The 16626-nt window shown below is 61.0% G+C and overlaps 1 protein-coding gene across 9 annotated transcripts in view; it reads left to right on the forward strand.

Annotated features, from left to right (window-relative positions):
- ADCY7 (adenylate cyclase 7) overlaps positions 1 to 16626 on the forward strand; it is a 43807-nt gene that overhangs the window by 21882 nt on the left and 5299 nt on the right. For 6 of the 9 annotated variants that reach the window (XM_019643521.1, XM_019643513.1, XM_019643576.1 and 3 more), the window contains 15 exons: positions 621 to 732; positions 4033 to 4160; positions 5534 to 5692; positions 5904 to 6036; positions 9003 to 9194; positions 9539 to 9573; positions 10096 to 10179; positions 10358 to 10430; positions 11674 to 11771; positions 12628 to 12712; positions 13101 to 13226; positions 14095 to 14193; positions 15211 to 15392; positions 15771 to 15864; positions 16203 to 16358. In XM_019643521.1, the coding sequence (XP_019499066.1) occupies positions 621 to 732; positions 4033 to 4160; positions 5534 to 5692; positions 5904 to 6036; positions 9003 to 9194; positions 9539 to 9573; positions 10096 to 10179; positions 10358 to 10430; positions 11674 to 11771; positions 12628 to 12712; positions 13101 to 13226; positions 14095 to 14193; positions 15211 to 15392; positions 15771 to 15864; positions 16203 to 16358 (1756 nt within the window). The remainder of the gene's footprint in view (positions 1 to 620; positions 733 to 4032; positions 4161 to 5533; positions 5693 to 5903; positions 6037 to 9002; positions 9195 to 9538; positions 9574 to 10095; positions 10180 to 10357; positions 10431 to 11673; positions 11772 to 12627; positions 12713 to 13100; positions 13227 to 14094; positions 14194 to 15210; positions 15393 to 15770; positions 15865 to 16202; positions 16359 to 16626) is intronic. The other 3 variants (XM_019643558.1, XM_019643584.1, XM_019643568.1) reach the window with 2 other exon arrangements.

The raw sequence follows: 16626 nt of genomic DNA on the forward strand, positions 1-16626 counted from the left end.
TGAGTGAAGTGTAGATGTGGGTGCTGCCGGCTGCCAGCTCCCAGCTCCACTTGGTCCTCCGCCTGGAGGCCTGGCTGCCTTCTCTCTGGGCTGTGGATGGTTCAGAGCTCATAGACCCTGGAGCTGGGAGATCTGGGACAAATTGCAGCTGTGGCTTCCCAGGCAGCCAGAGCCTCCCAGAGCCTCGCTTTGCTCATCTGTAGAGTGGGAGTCCTCCCAGGGTCGTGGGAGGACGAGACCTGTGTAAAGCGTTGGGTGTGGAGCTTGGCTTGAGGGAGCATGGAGTCGCACCTCCCTGGGAAGTTGAGTTCTGAAGCCTGTGCAAAGGTGAAAATGCAGGCACAGGAACAAAGAACTGAGGTTCCTGGGCCCTCTCCACCCAGAAAAGCACCATTTAGTCGTCTGCAGCGATGGGGCTTGGGGGTGGGCATCTGAAGAGCCCCTGCACACGCACTCTGGGGTTCGCATTAATGGGAAGCCTCTGGAACTTTGTCTTTATGTCCCTGTGGAGGCTGAGGAATAGCAGGAATGACGGGGCTCCAGATGGTCCCCATGCTCCTGCAGCCCCCTCTTCCGGGGAGTTGGCTCTGACCCTCCCGCTGGCCCCGCCCCATCCCCAGCATCCTCTACGCGGACATCGTGGGCTTCACGCGCCTGGCCAGCGACTGCTCCCCCAAAGAGCTGGTGGTGATGCTCAATGAGCTCTTCGGCAAGTTTGACCAGATTGCCAAGGTGAGCGTGCTGGCCTGTGCCACCTCCCCTCTGCCGATGGAAAAGTCAGGCACCCACAGGGGCGTCCTGTGCTCAGCGCTGTGCCAAAGTGGGCACAAGGAGGCCTGGACTGAATTTTAGCCTTCAGTCGGCAAACGCTTCCAAGGGCCCCATGGTGGAAGTAGGGGTCGAGTGGTGGCTGAGGTGGCTAGAAACCTGTCCCCCAGGTGACGAGGCCGGTAGGGAGACTGACAGTACACACCAGGGGATGCACAGGGTCTCGAGAGCTGAGAGCCAGCTCTAGAAGGCTGCCTGGAGGAAGAGATGGCTTCATCCTCGCTACGCAAGGCCCCAGCCTTGGCCCCCTCACCTGGGGGCTTGGGAGGCCTGTGGAATTCCAGGCCTACCCAGAATCTGCCTTTTCACAACATCCCAGGTGAATTGTGTGTACATTAAAGTTTGAGAAACCTAAAAAGAGACCTGAAGGGAAAAGGGAACAGTGTTTTGAGCAGAGGGAACAGCATATGCAAAAGCCTGGAGTAGGTAAAAAGCTCAGCGTGCTCATGGTGTGAAAGTGGCTCAGTGGGAATGGGACTGAGTGGGAAGGGGACAAGGTCACAGGGTGAATGATGCAAGGACTTGAGGGCTGCGGTGAGGAGTGGGACTTGACCCAGGATCCTGGGGGATCATAGCAGGTGCCAAGCAAGGGAGCTTACAAGGAGCCTCCACGGCATAGTCAAGGGTGGAGAGGTCTGGAGGCCAGACAGGGCTGAGCTGGGATCTCACTGTTACGTCTTTTAGAGCAGCACCCAGCCCAGGGGTGGGGCGGGTTGGGGTGGGTGTGTGTTTATGGGGAGGACCCTCAGTTATTCATTAATGTACATAATGGCCCCAAACCCTACTGAGTGGCAGCCCTGAGCTCCAGCCTGCCCTCAAGTTGCTCCTGGCCTACCTGGTGGTTTGGAGAGGGCAGAACTGGGGAGCACCTAGCCCAGACTCAGGTGGTCAAGACCGGCTTCTTGGAAGGGGTAGCCACTAAGTAGGGACCGAAATGTAAGCTTTAAGGCCGTGACTCTGTCTTGGCTGCATATTTGAATCGTGCGGAAAGTTTAAATGAAACAATACCCATGCCTAATTCATGAGAGCTTTTAGGAGCCTCCCAGGGGACTCCATGTGCAGAGAATCAATGGTTAGAACTTGATGGGAAGAAGAATTCTTCCACACGAGGAAGAATTTTTTATGGTCAGAGCTGCTCAATCTTAGGAGAGACTGCCTCTCCAGGAGTGGGTTCCATTTCGGAGGATGAGTTTCCCGTCGCAGGGGCTAACCAAACTATAGTTGGACACCCCTGGCCAGGGGTGCTCTGGAGAACTGTCCCCTACCCCTGCCACCCGCTGGGTATTGTGCACTGAGTGACTCAGGGGGCTTCTCTAGCTTGGAGCCTTCATTTAAGAGCTTTCTTCCTTCACGACTTCTAAACCAGCAGGTGGGAGTTCCGCAAGTCGGGCCGTATGTGGGGCCCTTTTCCTTCCTGCCACAAAGCCCGAGGACCTGCCCTTGCCCTCTTAGACACGGCCCTCCCTCCACGGCAGACCCAGGAGGCAGCCCCATTGTGCAGATGAGGACAGGAGGGCTGTTGGCAGGTGCCAACCTCCTCGTCGGGGCGTCCAGTCCCTGGATCGAGATGGGCAGGGCTAGCTCCAGCCACCAGCAGTCAGGTTCTAGAACTGTGACTCCTGAGAGGCAGGACCTGCTCTGGAATGTCACATTGCATCTGGGCTCGGGAACCCATCGCCACCAACACCCTCGCAACTTCCCCAGTTTGTCAGACACGGAGGAGCAGCCTGGGGAGGGTGACAGCAGGCTAGGTCCAGAGGGCAGGCCTGCGCCTGGCCCCAGAGGAGATAAGGACAGCTGGAGCCCTGACCTCTGGGTGTCCTGCAGCTTTCTAGGAAAGCCACTCTCATCACACCCCTTGGCCAGGCCATTTGTAACTCAGCGGGTGCCCTACGGGGCCCAGCAGGAAACAGCTGGCACACACTCAAATGGAGGCATTGGAAGAGGGTGTAGTAAAGGGGCTGCTCAGAGAGGCATGGCAGGTACAGGGACCTGGGGACAGATGGTGTCATGCCTGGGCATTGACGCTGGGCCGTCACCCCAGCCTGACCACCATGGGTGGGCGGAGGCACTAGACCCGGAGACAGGACCTTGGCTCCAGGAGGGTGGCCAGACCTCTGGGACCCTGCAGGAAGGAGCTGGGGTGTACCCCGCCCCCCGCCTTCCTCCTCATCAGAAGCCAGAGGGCGAGGCTGCCTGCAGAGGCCTTCGTGGGGGTGGGGTGGGAAGTGGGACAGAAGTCCACATGAAGCTCCTTCGTGTCCCCCACACCGCACTCCTGAGGCCTTGGTATATGTGGCCATCTCTGCCAAGGGCTTATGGAGGGTCTGTGGCTGCAGAACCACCTTAGATGGAACCTTAGACAGCCGGGGCCTCCCTTCCCCCCATGGCCTATTTCCTGTGTGACCCCAACCTCTCTCCTCACCCCATCTCTCTTTTCTGCTCTCCCCAAACCCTGCAGCCCTGGCAGCATTGCCATCTCTTGACACCTGCCACCTCTCTGTCTTTGTCTCCCCTTCTCGCTCCAATTCAGCCACACTGACTGCTGTGCTGTGTCTCAAAACAGCTTTCTGGCCCCAGGGCCTTTGCACATGCTGCTTCCTTCTTCTGCCTGGAATGCTATTCCTCCAGATACTGGCATGCCTTGCTCCCTTGGTTCCTTTAGGTCTTTGTTTGAATGTTGTCTTCTCTGAGAGACCTTTTCTGGCCTCCTGGGAACGTCCTCTCCCCTCCCATGCCTCATTCCCCCTGTCCCCCTTATCACTTATCACCATTGGATGTCTATTTATCTAGATTTTATTTATCTAGTTTGGTGTCCAATCCTGCCACCAGTGTGTGAGCTCCAAGGCTATAGGGATTTTTGTCTGTTTTGTTCACAGCTGTGTCCCAGCGCCTGGGCAGGGCAGGGCACTCAGTAGGTGCTCAAACACTGCCTGGATGAATGAAACAAAGGGGGTGCCTCCCCCAGAGGCACTCAGGCAACTACCCTTAGTAACACGTTTTGCCACTGATGCTTGGTGCTACTCTTAGAGAACCCCCCGTGTCCCCAGTCCTTTCGCCAGGCCCAGAAGCAGCTGCTGGTGGCTGGTACCCCGGGAGGAAGTCCCTGGCCTGGAAAGAGCCTGGTTCCCTGGAGGGTGTGGGGAGGTGGCTGGCCTGAGTGACCCTGGGCCCCCGCTGACCAGGGCTCTCCCTTCCCTGTAGGCCAACGAGTGCATGCGGATCAAGATTCTGGGTGACTGCTACTACTGCGTGTCAGGCTTACCCGTGTCTCTGCCCACCCACGCCCGGAACTGTGTGAAGATGGGGCTGGACATGTGTGAGGCCATTAAGTAGGTACCATGGACAGATCCAGGGTGTTGGGGCCTGTCCCTATGCCGGGCCCCTCCTGCCTCCCAGGGCGTGGTAGGGAGAGCGTTGTCCCCATTTTGCAGATGAGGAAACTGAGGCTCAGGAGTAAAGGTGGCTTGCCTGGATCGCTCAGCTGTGTGAGTGACCCCACTGGGTCTCCAAGTCCCACAGAGCGTCAGAAGCTCGGAGCCGGGGGGTGTGAGCATGGCGCGGCCGGGCTGCCTTCCTCCTGAGTCTGCGTAGCAGCAGGAAGCACCTGCAGACTTGGGGACCAACTCCACGGCTCCGTCCGCCTCCTCCCCCCCATGAAGACCCTAGAGCAAGGGGACTGGCCCTCAGAGCTGCAAGGAGACCCCCAGCCTCCTGGGGCTCCTTCCCACCAGCATCCTTTCCCCGCAAATTTCTCTGGAGCCCCAGCAGCAGTGGTCTGGGGAGGCACCCGCCGTGGTGGTCAGGTGGGTGGTGGTGGGCTGGACCCAATCCACCAGTGTTTGTGCGGCTGGGCCGCCTACAGGGGCACAGATCCTGGTGTAAACCCAGCTCCAGCTTGTCCGTCCTCCTGAAATCTCACCAGAAATGGTGGGAAAAACACTGGACGTGTTGGGGCTGGGGTCCTAGCCTGGCTCTGCGTCTGCCCATGTGGCCGCAGGCAGGTCCCCCTCCCCCGCCTCAGCTTCTCTCCCGGAATGTGTGGAGGTTGGGAGGCCGCTCTGCGCCTTCTGACTTCGACCCTGAGGCTTGTCCATCCCCGGGCCTGTTGGTGGCCACGTGCTGCCTGCTCCCTGAGCTGTCACACTCATCCAGTGGACCCAGAGGCACTGCTCACGTTTAGGGAATGTCCCAGGGAGCCTCTACCTGGGGCTCCTTGTACTGAGGGGTACTAATGACCCCCAGGGTTCCCATTTCCCAGAGAAGGCCCCCAAAGTGTGGCCCTGTCTTCTTTGTCTCTGCTGGGTCTGGGGTGGTGCCTGGGCCCCTCTGCAGACCCTGGCAGCCCGTTCAAACCCAGCCAGGGCTGCCGGGCTGGGCGAGCGCCCAGTGAGAGCACGTTAGGCCCTTCAACAAGAGTTGACTAATGACACGTGGAATTCCTCCTCCTCCTCCCAGCCTTTGAGCTTCAACAGCAGGGGGGGGGGATCCATTTGCACCCCCTCACCCCCCACCCCCCCAAGACGAGCTGCTCAGTTCCTTTCAAGGAGGCGGCCCCATCAGGCTGGGCCTGCCCTGTTCCTGTCCCTCTCCCACAACCCTTGCTCTGCCCCCACCCCATACCTGGGACCCCAAGCCCGTCCTAGGGTTTAGGGCCCCACTAGCATCCCTACGGGGGTGGGGTGACTGGACTGCTGTGCCTCAGGCAGGTGCGGGAGGCCACGGGTGTGGACATCAGCATGCGTGTGGGCATACACTCGGGGAACGTGCTGTGTGGTGTCATCGGGCTGCGCAAGTGGCAGTATGATGTGTGGTCCCACGACGTGTCCCTCGCCAACAGGATGGAGGCGGCTGGAGTCCCCGGGTGAGGCTCAGTGGATAGCAGTGGGGTCAGGGGCTGGGGACCAACTCTGGGCTGGGGGTGTCAGGGTGGGGTTAGAGTTGGAATCGGTGACCCCGCAGTGTGGAGAGCCAGCCTGGGCTCTGGCCGGCTCGGCCCTGGCTGCTGTGCATCCCCAGGCGGGTGCCCGCCCTCTCTGGGCCTTGCTGCTCTGTCTGACTTGGTTCTTCCGTAGCCGGGTGCATATCACAGAGGCGACGCTGAACCACCTGGACAAGGCGTACGAGGTGGAGGATGGGCACGGGCAGCAGCGGGACCCCTACCTGAAAGAGATGAACATCCGTACCTACCTGGTCATCGACCCCCGGGTAGGATGGCTCAGATGCAGCAGGCTGGAGGGTGAGGGGAGGGCCCTGTGGAGGGGGAGTGGTTTTCTCTTCAAGGCTGTGGCGAGGGGTGGAAGAGGCCTGCTCGGAGCAGGAGTAAGCGCCCGTCACTGGGAACGTTCTAGGCCCCACGTGAGAACTGCTCTGGCCCTCAGTGTTCTTTTCTGTGAAGTGGGAGTAACGACAGCACCTCCCTCGTGAGGAGAAATTGCTAATCTGCGTGAAGCTCTCGCCGCGACTCAGGCGCATCCTAAACACTCTTGAAATAATAGTCTCTATGAGTTTACTTCCCATGAAGTTGTCACTAATCTCTAGGATTTTCAAAAGACACACATTTTAAAAGCATGCTTTGGATGAGACTCAGGGAAGCAGGGAATGGCCAGGGGGCCACTGGGCAGGATCTTTGTATGTCCTGGGCGCTGACCCGGGGTGGCGGCCTGGCTGGCCCGTGCCCCCATGTTCTCTGTCAGGACCCCACGGTGGGGGCGGCTGCTGGGCTGCTCCCAGCCTGTCCCACGCCCGCACAGGCCATTCTCTCGGGCCCCGGGAGGCCAGTCTGTCTCGTCGCTGCTGGTGAATCATCCTTGGGGCTTGCTCAAGAATGTCAGCCGTGGCAGGCTCCCCCGGCTCCCTCTCTCTTTGGCCTGGGCTCTCCACAGCGCTGGCCCGACCACCAGCCTCCAGGGAGCCGCGGGCCACCCCACCCCCAGCCCCTCACCTTCCTCCAGCCCCTCCCCCACCCCCTTGAGCCTCACCCTGCTGCTGTCCCCCAGGGCCCCGAGTTAACATCTGGGGAAGCCCCTCCTGGGCACCTCGGGCTGCTCCCCTCACCATCGTGGCATACAGTCCAGCCCTTACCGTGTACCCCACCGCCCTGACCCGCTGCCTCCCTCCTGAGCACCCTTCCCCGCAGCCTGTGCCAGCCTCCTGCCCCTCCACTCCAGGCTCCTCCTCCTGCAGAACCCTTGTCCCTGCTGCCCCCTCTTCCCAGAGCCCGTTTCCCTCCGTCCCAAATGTTCCTGGTTCTCTCTGCTTTTCCTTGTTTATTGTCAGGGTGAGCTCCACATAGGCGGGCTCGGGGGTCCCCCTCCTCCAGGCTACAACCCCCGAGCCTAGCACAGTACCTGGCACGGAGCCACCCTGCAGGCTGCCAGATCCCGCAAGTGCAACTGCAGGATGCCCAGTCCAACGAGCTAACTGTTCAGGGAGCTGTGTCTCATGCCGGATTTAACTGGGCAGCGCTGTCTCCCACCCCCACCTTTGCTTAATCTTAGTCATTCTCATAGTTGAAAATACAAAAGGCGTGAGTGGCGTCTTGTAGAAAGTTTCCTGTGCATCCCTGTCCTCAGCCAGCACACCCCCATAAAGGACGCATGTGATTTCTTGAGTTCCTTCCACAGAGCCCTCTGTGCCCATGTAAGTAGATTGAAAGCTTCCCATCTGCCCTCTCTGCCAAGCCAGCAGTGGCATGCCCCCCCTGCCCCCCACAGGCGGTGCCTTGCCTTTTCCACCTGACCACGCCTTGGAGACCCTCCCCTGTGTGTGCACAGGGGGCGCCCTCATTTCTTCTCATGACTGTGCACGCACCACTCCAGCGTGCTCGGGTGACCTGCCCTCCCGTGGGTACGTGGGGCCCTTTCCCGGCTCTGACTTACACTGATTGTAAGGGGCCACCTGTGGGCCGTGAAGGTTGCAGGAGCCCTTCCAGGGGCCCACTTCTGAAGAGGCGTGTTTTCACTCATAACTGACAGATCTTTAGCACGCATTTATTTCTCAGGGAGCTGGGGTGCCCGGCCTCCTTATGCTAGGAGAGAAGTGCCAGCGACCTTGAACTTGAGCAGCTAGCTGGGTGCTGTGTAGGAAGAGTTGCTGAGAGTGGAGTGGGAGACTGGAGACATGCGACCACCCCCACCGCAGGGCACAGTGCATTTTCGGACCCTGGAATTCTCACAGAGGCCGAATTCCATGCCATTCTCTCTGGCTAAGTAGATAGAGACCTGTCGGCTAAAAACGTTTCTATCCCAAAAGGAGGTTATGCATCTCCAGAGAAGTTGCCACTTGTGGCTTATTGGGCGTTTGTGGCAGTAGGTGCTGGTCCGTGTGGGTGTTTGTAGGGACCCAAGGAGATGGGGACTCCTGGAGGGCAGTAGTGTTAGGGCGAAGCGGAGCTCGACAGGCCTCGAGATGGCCCAAGCTTGTTTCTGGTGGTCTTCGGGGTCTTTCTCATCTCTCCCCCTTTTCCAGTCCTGCTCAGCTTCTCTAGCTGGGGCAGATCCAATGGGGGTGGGACGTGAGTGGAGGAGGCAGGGCTGGGCCCTCAGTTAGGGTCTGGCTAAGCCACCATGTCCTTGGCACAGCCACAGTGGGCCCGTGGCAAGTAGGCCCATGCTGTGATCTGGGGTCACAGGAGTGGAGTTTCCTAGAATGAGGCCCTGGGGGGTTGGGAGCTGGCCCCTCGGTAGGAAGTCTCTTTGGGTTGCCAGCCAGCACCCCTCTTTCTCCCACTGGGAGGACGTGTGCTGGCCACATGCAGTGGGCAGGATGCCAGTGGCTTCTCGGGGTGCCGTCTCCCTAGGGTGCCTTCATGGGGAGGGGCAGATGGGCTTTCAGGCCCCAAGGACAGTGTCTGGTTTCAAGAAGCATCACCAGGCAAGGGAGGTCTTAGGGCTTCTGTCGCTGGAGAGGCAGAGAAGAGTGTGCAGGGCTGTGCACAGTTGTGGGAGGCTCGTCTCTCCCCCACTCGGGGAGGGCAGGGCCCTGAGTGGGGCCACCCCTCCAGCCAAGCCAGGGAGAGCACTTGGGCCTCAGCCAGCCCAAGGACTGCAGACCGGGCAGCTTTGTTGCCATTTTCCCTTTTGGCCAGATGGGCTATGCTCCAGGCAGCGTTGTGTTTCAGGGACTAAAAGGGGAGCGGGTGGGACATGCCGCGCGTCTGTGTCTGCCCGCAGAGCCAGCAGCCACCCCCGCCCAGCCAGCACCTCCCCAAGCCCAAGGGGGATGCGGCCCTGAAGATGCGGGCGTCCGTGCGCATGACCCGCTACCTCGAGTCCTGGGGGGCTGCGCGGCCCTTTGCACACCTCAACCACCGCGAGAGTGTGAGCAGCAGCGAGACCCCTATCCGCAACTGCCGGAGGCCCAAGGTAGGACCCGTCCTGCCAGAAAGCTGTGGACGGGGCGGGATGGCAGGAGAGCCGATGCTAAAGGGTCCTTCCAGCCCAGCCCCACTTTCCCCATCTGTGAAATGGGCCACATCTCTGCCCTGTCTCCCCCCTGGGACAAGAAGATGCCTGGAGAGTGCTCCCGGGTGGCTGCGATGTCCCCGTCCTCCTCATCCCCCAGCCTGAGTTCAGCTTTGGTTCAGGATGCCCGAAGCTGGGACAGTCCCTGACACCCTGTCCACGCATCCAAGATAACAGACCCAGTCCGGCGATGGACTTGCCGCCCTGCATTCTGGGAAATAATCGTCTCCTCTCCTTCCTTCCAGGCCATCCCCCTGCGGCGCCACCGGACCCCTGACAGGTAGGTGTGCTGTCCCCTGCCCCCGTCAAGTTGTGGCCTTCCTTCCTGGCCAGTCCTGCCCCAGTCACCTCCTCCAGGCAGCTGCCCTAACCAGCCTCTGCAAAGGAGGGCAGCTCTGCGAGGCCCAGCCCTGACCACGGCGCTGCCGTGGCTGGGGTCAGAGTTTTCTAGGAACCAGAGCTTCACAATGATTGGGTGCCTGTTCTGTACCCTCCCAATACCAACCAGGCTCAGTGAGGTTGGTGTGAAGGAACCCTGTGGGTCTAGAGGAAGAGGCCTTGGATTGGGGGCTGGGGTTTTACCCTGTTTCTTGCTGGGCTGCTGGACCCTGGGCAGCACTGGGTGATGCTGGGCCCTCACTTGTCCTCTCTGGGCCTCCCTGGGACCCGACTGTCCCTCCACCATCCTGTATAAGGCCCTGGACCTCCCACAGGCACCCGGGAGCCCCACTCGGGTGAGTCACCTTGTCCACGCCCCTGCCTCTGCACAAGTGGACGTGGGCTCCTGGGTGTCTGATTCCAGAAGTGCATCCCCCAAGGGGCGGTTAGAGGATGACTCCTACGACGATGAGATGCTGTCAGCCATCGAGGGGCTCAGCTCCACGAGGTGAGGCTCCTAGACCTCTGCTCACCCTGTCCCCCTCTAAAGGAGGCCCCTGTACGGCCAGGCCCGCCAGTGGCCCAGCTCCAGCTGTGTCCGTGGTAGCTCCTTTCCCCTGAGGGCGGGCCCTGCCCCCCACATCTCCTGGCCCCACACCTCACTGCATGCACCTGCCACCCCACAGGCCCTGCTGCAGCAAGTCTGACGACTTTTATACCTTTGGGTCCATCTTCCTGGAGAAAGGCTTTGAGCGAGAGGTGAGGGCCCTGGGCTGTCCCAGGAATGGGGGCTCCAAGGTCCAGGGCGGAGCTGGGGGCACAGGCTGTGGGGCAGCCATACACCCGGCTCTGTTCAGGGAGGGGGTGGGGAATCGCTCCAGCTGGCAGTTGGGGGTGGGGACGGGGGCTGTATCTGCTGGCCTCACCCCTGTGCTTGATGTGCCCCCCACTTTGTGATTCACCCACTTGAGTTTGAGAGACTTTGGTCCGTTCAAGTCCCAGAAGCTCAGCTGATAGGGGCCAGGGCAGCCCCAGGCTGACACGAGCCTTATAATTAGGAAAAAGCCCCTAACTTAGTATCAGTGTTGAAGGGACCTGCCTGGCTGCTATAGCAATGTGCTTTTGTACCAGTATTGACCATTTCCTTATTTACTGAGTCTCTGCTGGCTTCGGGCAACATCCTAGGCACACACATTGTGTCATGTAACCCTCACGTGACAGGCAGTCTGGCGCTGTCACCCATCTCACACTCTCTGAGGTTTCGGGGTGTCTTGGCCTTAGGGGTGGCCTGAGAGGGTGGCCAAGCCTACAACGCTCTGGTGTTGTGACCTCTCTTCCACCTTGGCCTTCAGGACTGGGGCGAGGGAGGGCTCCTCTAGCTGGGGCTCCGCTCCCTGAGTTCAGGGTTCACTGGGTGGGGAGCTTGCAGCCTGGAGGCAGATGCAGTCACCAGGAAACCTACCCACCGGGCCTTCCATGTGCTGTGGGACCCGGGCAGGCTGCCGGGATCTTTGAGCTTGGTTTGCTCATTCGCACCAGGAGCCCTTGTAAGCCCAGAGCATGCGATGGTGCCCAGTGTGGAGGGCCGGGCAGCACGGGGACCCCCACCTGACAGCTCGGGGCTCAGGCCGGCCTTACTCCTCAGTCTGGGGTGAGGACAGACCCACCACCAGCCCCAGTTGCAGCAACCCCAGAACTCAGATTTGGTTTCCGTCTGTGGACTTGGGCCCCGGGCCTTTTGGGACCTTGGCAATGAAGTAGGAGACCTGAGCGGGATGGGGGAGGGGAAGGTACATACTTGAAACATAAAAGAGCAAAATGGGAACAAATGAGTTATTGGTTCATGATGATGTAACTAGAACTCTAGGATAGGCATGAGATTTTCTTTTTGAAAAAGGTCATTAACTTGAGCCAGGGTGGGCGGAGCGAATGGCCCTACAGGCGGGTGGGGGGCAGAGGCCTGGGCTGTCCTGGCCCCCCCTCATGGTCCCTGTCACCCCAGTACCGCCTGGCGCCCATCCCCCGGGCCCGCCACTACTTCGCCTGTGCCAGCCTCGTCTTCCTCTGCATCCTGCTCGTCCATGTCCTGCTGATGCCCAGGTCAGTCGGGGGCGGCAGGGTGGGCACGTGCACTGGAGTCAGCCCGGGAGGCGCCCGCTGTTCAGAGTTCAGTCGCGTGCGTGAGACCTCGGAGTCCCCGAAATTGGGCCCCGCGTTGCAGGCCCCACGCCTGGAGTTACCAGACCTCTCCACTCCCAGACACCTCTCACCTTCGCAGTCCCTGTTATCTGCATGGCCCTGCAGGCGTTTCTGTCTGCGAGCCTCACCTGAGGTATCTGGAGTCCTAGAAGAACGACTCCTAAAGAGAGGACTTAGCGCTGCCGCCCTCTCCCTGGTAGCTGTGGGAAGTTGAGGCTCGGGGTGCTGCCTGATCCAGGGTGCCTGCCAGTACACCAGGAGCCACTGGGATGCACAGGGGCCTCAGGGGCCCTGCGGTGGGGGCAGGGACGGGGGTGAGGTCCCGGCGGGGAGGGAAGTCAGCTACTTGGTGTTCTGGAAGGGTGTTCGGCCATAGGGTCCACTAGGATCGTGGTTTAAGATGCACTTAATACAGACGAAGCAAGGACACGTTTATATGGCACTTCAGGGCCAGCCCTGAGTCTCAGAGCTGCGTAATCTACTTCTTAAATATTTACTAGGCCCAAAAAGGGGGACATGATGTTGACCGTGGGCCTCATGCTTCGGCCAGGCCTCATGTGTTGGTGGGCAGCTGGACCATGGTTTTCAAAGACTCTCCTCCCCCCGGTGCTGAGTGTAGAAAAGCAGTTTCGGAGGTGGGGGGCAGAAGGTGACCGTGTGCCTGAGAATTGGGGTGCTGGGAGGGGTGGGAGAGCCGCCGGTGGCTGAGGCCTGAGCAGGTGATCTCCCAGAACTTAGGTTTTTCCCTTCTGTCTAGGACGGCGGCTCTGGGGTTGTCCTTTGGGCTCGTGGCGTGTGTGCTGGGGCTGGTGCTAGGATTGTGCTTTGCTGATCAGTTCTTGGTGAGTGTGTGGGGGCTGCACACTGGGTGTCGGGGCCGTGGAGGCACAAACCCCTGCGCCCCTGCCCCAGGGACCCACCCTGCCGAGCCCTGCCCCTCCTGCCTCGAGGACAGTCACTGAGTGCTCCTGAGGCTTCTCCTGAGACCCCCACTTTCCCAGGCTTGCTAGCGGCCCCCAGGTGGCTGTGGCTGTGCACGGCCCCAAGGGTGGGGTGTCCCTTTTGTCTGTGCACTGTCATGTTCTGAGCTCTGGGCACAGCACCCGCAAACTCCCTCAAGAAACCTGTCTGCGGGGCCCTTGGGCTGGGGGCTCCCCCCATCAAGGCCTCCGGCAGGCTCCGCTCTTGTCTGGGGCTGGAGCTGGGCGACTGGATTCTGTGATTCCACAGAGGTGCTGCCCGGCCTGGGCGACACTCCGCACCATCTCTGAGCGGGTGGAGACGCACCCCCTGCTGCGGCTGTCCCTGGCCATCCTGACTGTCGGCAGCCTGCTCAGCATCGCCGTGGTCAACCTGGTGGGTTCTGGGCTGCGCTGTGGGGGGGCCGGCCCTGCAAGGACCCCATGCTGTGCACACTGCCTGCTGGAGGGAGCCAGCCTTTTACCTTGGGGACCTCCAGGTTCTAGACTCCTATCATCTTGTTGCCTAGAAGCTACATCTGGTGTCACCTTCTCCAGAGCCCCTCGGTGGTCCTGGGAGCCCCTCACCATTCATTTTCCAAGTGAGGGCTTGGGGGCTCCCAGGGAGCTTACCTGGCCAGACCCATAGGATGAGATGTCTTGAACCACCAGTGTCCTTGACACCCCATTCTTCCTTCCCGGCCCCCTGAGGAGGCCCTGTCCCACCCTGTCTGAGACTTGGTTTCTTGAGGGATGAGCCGTCCTAGGCACAAGCTGGCCGGACACTTGAGCCTCTGCCCCCCGGGCCGTGCGCGCACGCTCGAGGCTGCGGGCGGCGCTTGTCCTTGCGCGTCCTGCCAGCTCCTGCATTAGAGCCAGGGCCTCAGCCCGCCTCCATGCCCGGACTCGCTAGACCCTGTGACCACCCCCCTCAGTCACCTGCGGAGAAGGGGGCTTGGCAATGCCGCTCCCAGCTTCTCCCCCGCCCTGCCCCGAGTCAGCCTCGTGTTCTGGGGTGGTGGTCATGAGTCTTTCTTTCACACCCTTCTCCCCCAGCCCCCTCCCCGCTATGAAGCTGGTGGCTGCTGTGGCAAGTCCGGCGCAGTGGCTCTGGGCCGTCTCAGAGCTGGGCCTGGCTGGTGATGCTCATGGAGGCCTCAGGCCCAGCCTTCTGGCCCCTCCAGACCCCCCAACCCGCTCGGCCCTGGCAGGTCCTGGAGTCCAGGCCCCTGACCACCCCGCACGGGGACCTCTTTCCTCCGTAGCCGCTGTTTCCTCTGCCAGGTGTGGCGGAGCCTCCGGGGAACGAGACACACCGGAGGGCTGTGAGCAGCAGGGAGAAGATTGCGTGTGAGCTCCTCCCGGTGAGTGGCCCCTGCGCAGCTCGGGACATTCAACACCACCGATTCTGAGGCCTGGGGGTGGGAGGGCTGAGTACAGCCTCTCCCGGGGGAGATGGAGAAAGCAGGGCCCACATGGGACTCCGTTGGGCTGCGGTCCTGGAGAACACAGGGGTCTGGATATTGGCACAGTGGGCCCCAGGCATGAGGGTGGCTGCACCCCGTGTAGTGGGTGCCGCCCGACCACTAGCCCTATGGCGGGTCCCTCACGAGCTCCTGTATGTTGACGGGGAAGGGGGCTCAGAGAGGCTGACGCGTTGGCCTCCTAGGTGGTGGAGCCAGGACCGGGCCCCGGGCAGGCTGACACCAGAAGCCGTGCCTGGAGCGCCCTGCCCGACACCAGGATGAGGGCCGTGGGGCTTCAGGGGCCAGCGGTGAAGTCTGAGCTGTTCCTTAAGGGGCAGGAAGGTTACAGGAGGGGGAACAGTGAGAAAAGCGGAGGCGTGCAGTGGGAGCAGTAGGTTTCTTCAGTTACGATGTGGGGACAGGGGGTAGGGGAATTGGGGGGTGAAACCAGCCGTGGGTTTGACCCAGCTCAGGGTAGAGCGTGAGTGCTAGGGGGGCAGGGCTTGGCCTTCCTTCTGGGGCGACAGGGAGCCACAGCAGGGCCCGGAGCAGGAGGCTAAGGTGGGCGGACATGCACTTGGGGAAGGGCGAGTTCAGGGCACAGCTCGAGGCAGGGCGGCTGTTCAGGCTGTGCCCACTGCCACCCTGACCTTTGTCACACCTGCGTAGCCCCTGCGTTTTATTTATTCCACATGTGGAAGTACAGTTGCAGTAAACACAGCAGGAGGAGGAAGTTTGAGATTCCGTAGTCTGCTCGTTGTTAGGAAGGGAGGTGAGGAAAGCCAGAGCTCACGTGGTGCTGAGGACACGCTGGCTTTTTACGGGGTCCCCGAGTGCCACAGGCGGCCCTCCCTTTGGTGAGCGCCGGTCTGGGAGGTGGATCTTGGGGGTGACCCACATGCCCCGCCTCCCCAGTATTACACCTGCAGCTGTATGCTGGCCTTCATCGCTTGCTCCGTCTTCCTGCGGATGAGCCTGGAGTTGAAAGTCGTGCTGTTGACCGTGGCCCTGGTGGCCTACCTGGCACTCTTTAACACGCTCCTGTGCCCGCACTGGCACTGCTGTGGCCACTCCACCAAGACCAACAGCACCCTTAGGTGAGGCCCACGTCACTCGCTGCCAGGACCCCAACCCCACTGCCCGTCCCGACTGTTGACCCGGGGCCCTGCTGTCCCCTCTCCTGCCTGGGTGCCCTTCCTTCAGACTTTGCGTGGCGAGTCCTTGTCACCCAGGTGTGAGTTCAGCCAGGCCTCCCAGCCAGCCTCTACCCTATACCCCTTTTCTTTACAACCTCAAGTTGTGTTGTTCACTGCCTCCACCACGAGAACGGAAGCGCTGAGGGCAGAGATGGCCTCCGTCTCGGAGGGTCTTCCCTGGGCGGCACGGAGAGTCTGGGCCCCACGCCGCCTCCTGCTCTTGGGGGCTGGGGGCTGGATGGGAGCTAGAATGACCCCGTCCTCCCCCTGCACATCCAGCAGCCCCCCAGTCTGCTCATGGTGGGACCTGAAGACGATGGTCGGTTTCTACCTGGTTCTGTTTTACATCACCCTCATCATGCTGTCCAGACAGGTGAGCCCAGGAAGGCCTACGCTGCCCCACGGAGCTCACCCTGTTCTCTTCCACTGGGACGGGGAGCGGGGTGGGGCTGGGGCTGCCTCCGCTTTGGAGCCGCGCAGGAGACAGCAGACTGTCCCTGCGTCGCCTAACCAGGACCCAAGTGACATTTAATCTGTGGGTCACTTGAGAGCCGCGAGCCGCGGCTGACTGGGATTTTAAGGCTGCGGCGTGGGAGGTGTTTGCCAGGAGCACAAGGGTGGGCGGTGCTGGGAGGCAGGGTCTCAAGTGGGCCCCAGCCACTGCGCCCTCGCTCACGGCGGCCAGGACACTGATGTCCCCGCTGTGTGCAGATCGACTATTACTGCCGCTTGGATTGTTTGTGGAAGAATAAGTTCAAGAAGGAACACGAGGAGTTTGAAACCATGGAGAATGTGAACCGCCTTCTTCTGGAGAACGTGCTGCCCGCCCATGTGGCCGCCCACTTCATTGGCGACAAGTTAAACGAGGTGCAGGAAGGGGCTCAGCTGCCCTGGAGGGAGGAGACGGAAGGCACGGATGCCGGCCGCCCTGCAGAGTGGTTCTCAGAATGCTCTCCGTGGGTCTTGGCCTCCCCTTGCGCCCCGAGAGTGTGTGGTGTCACACTGGGGGGACAGAGGCTTTGGCGTCACACACCTGGGTAGACCAGATTCCTCACGCCCCTGGGCCTTGGGTTTGACCTGTGTACAGTGGGGCCCACAGCACTGGCAGGATTGCTGCGAGGATCAAATGCATGTC

Source organism: Hipposideros armiger, unplaced genomic scaffold (assembly GCF_001890085.2).
Source record: "Hipposideros armiger isolate ML-2016 unplaced genomic scaffold, ASM189008v1 scaffold_4, whole genome shotgun sequence".
Taxonomy (NCBI): domain Eukaryota; kingdom Metazoa; phylum Chordata; class Mammalia; order Chiroptera; family Hipposideridae; genus Hipposideros; species Hipposideros armiger.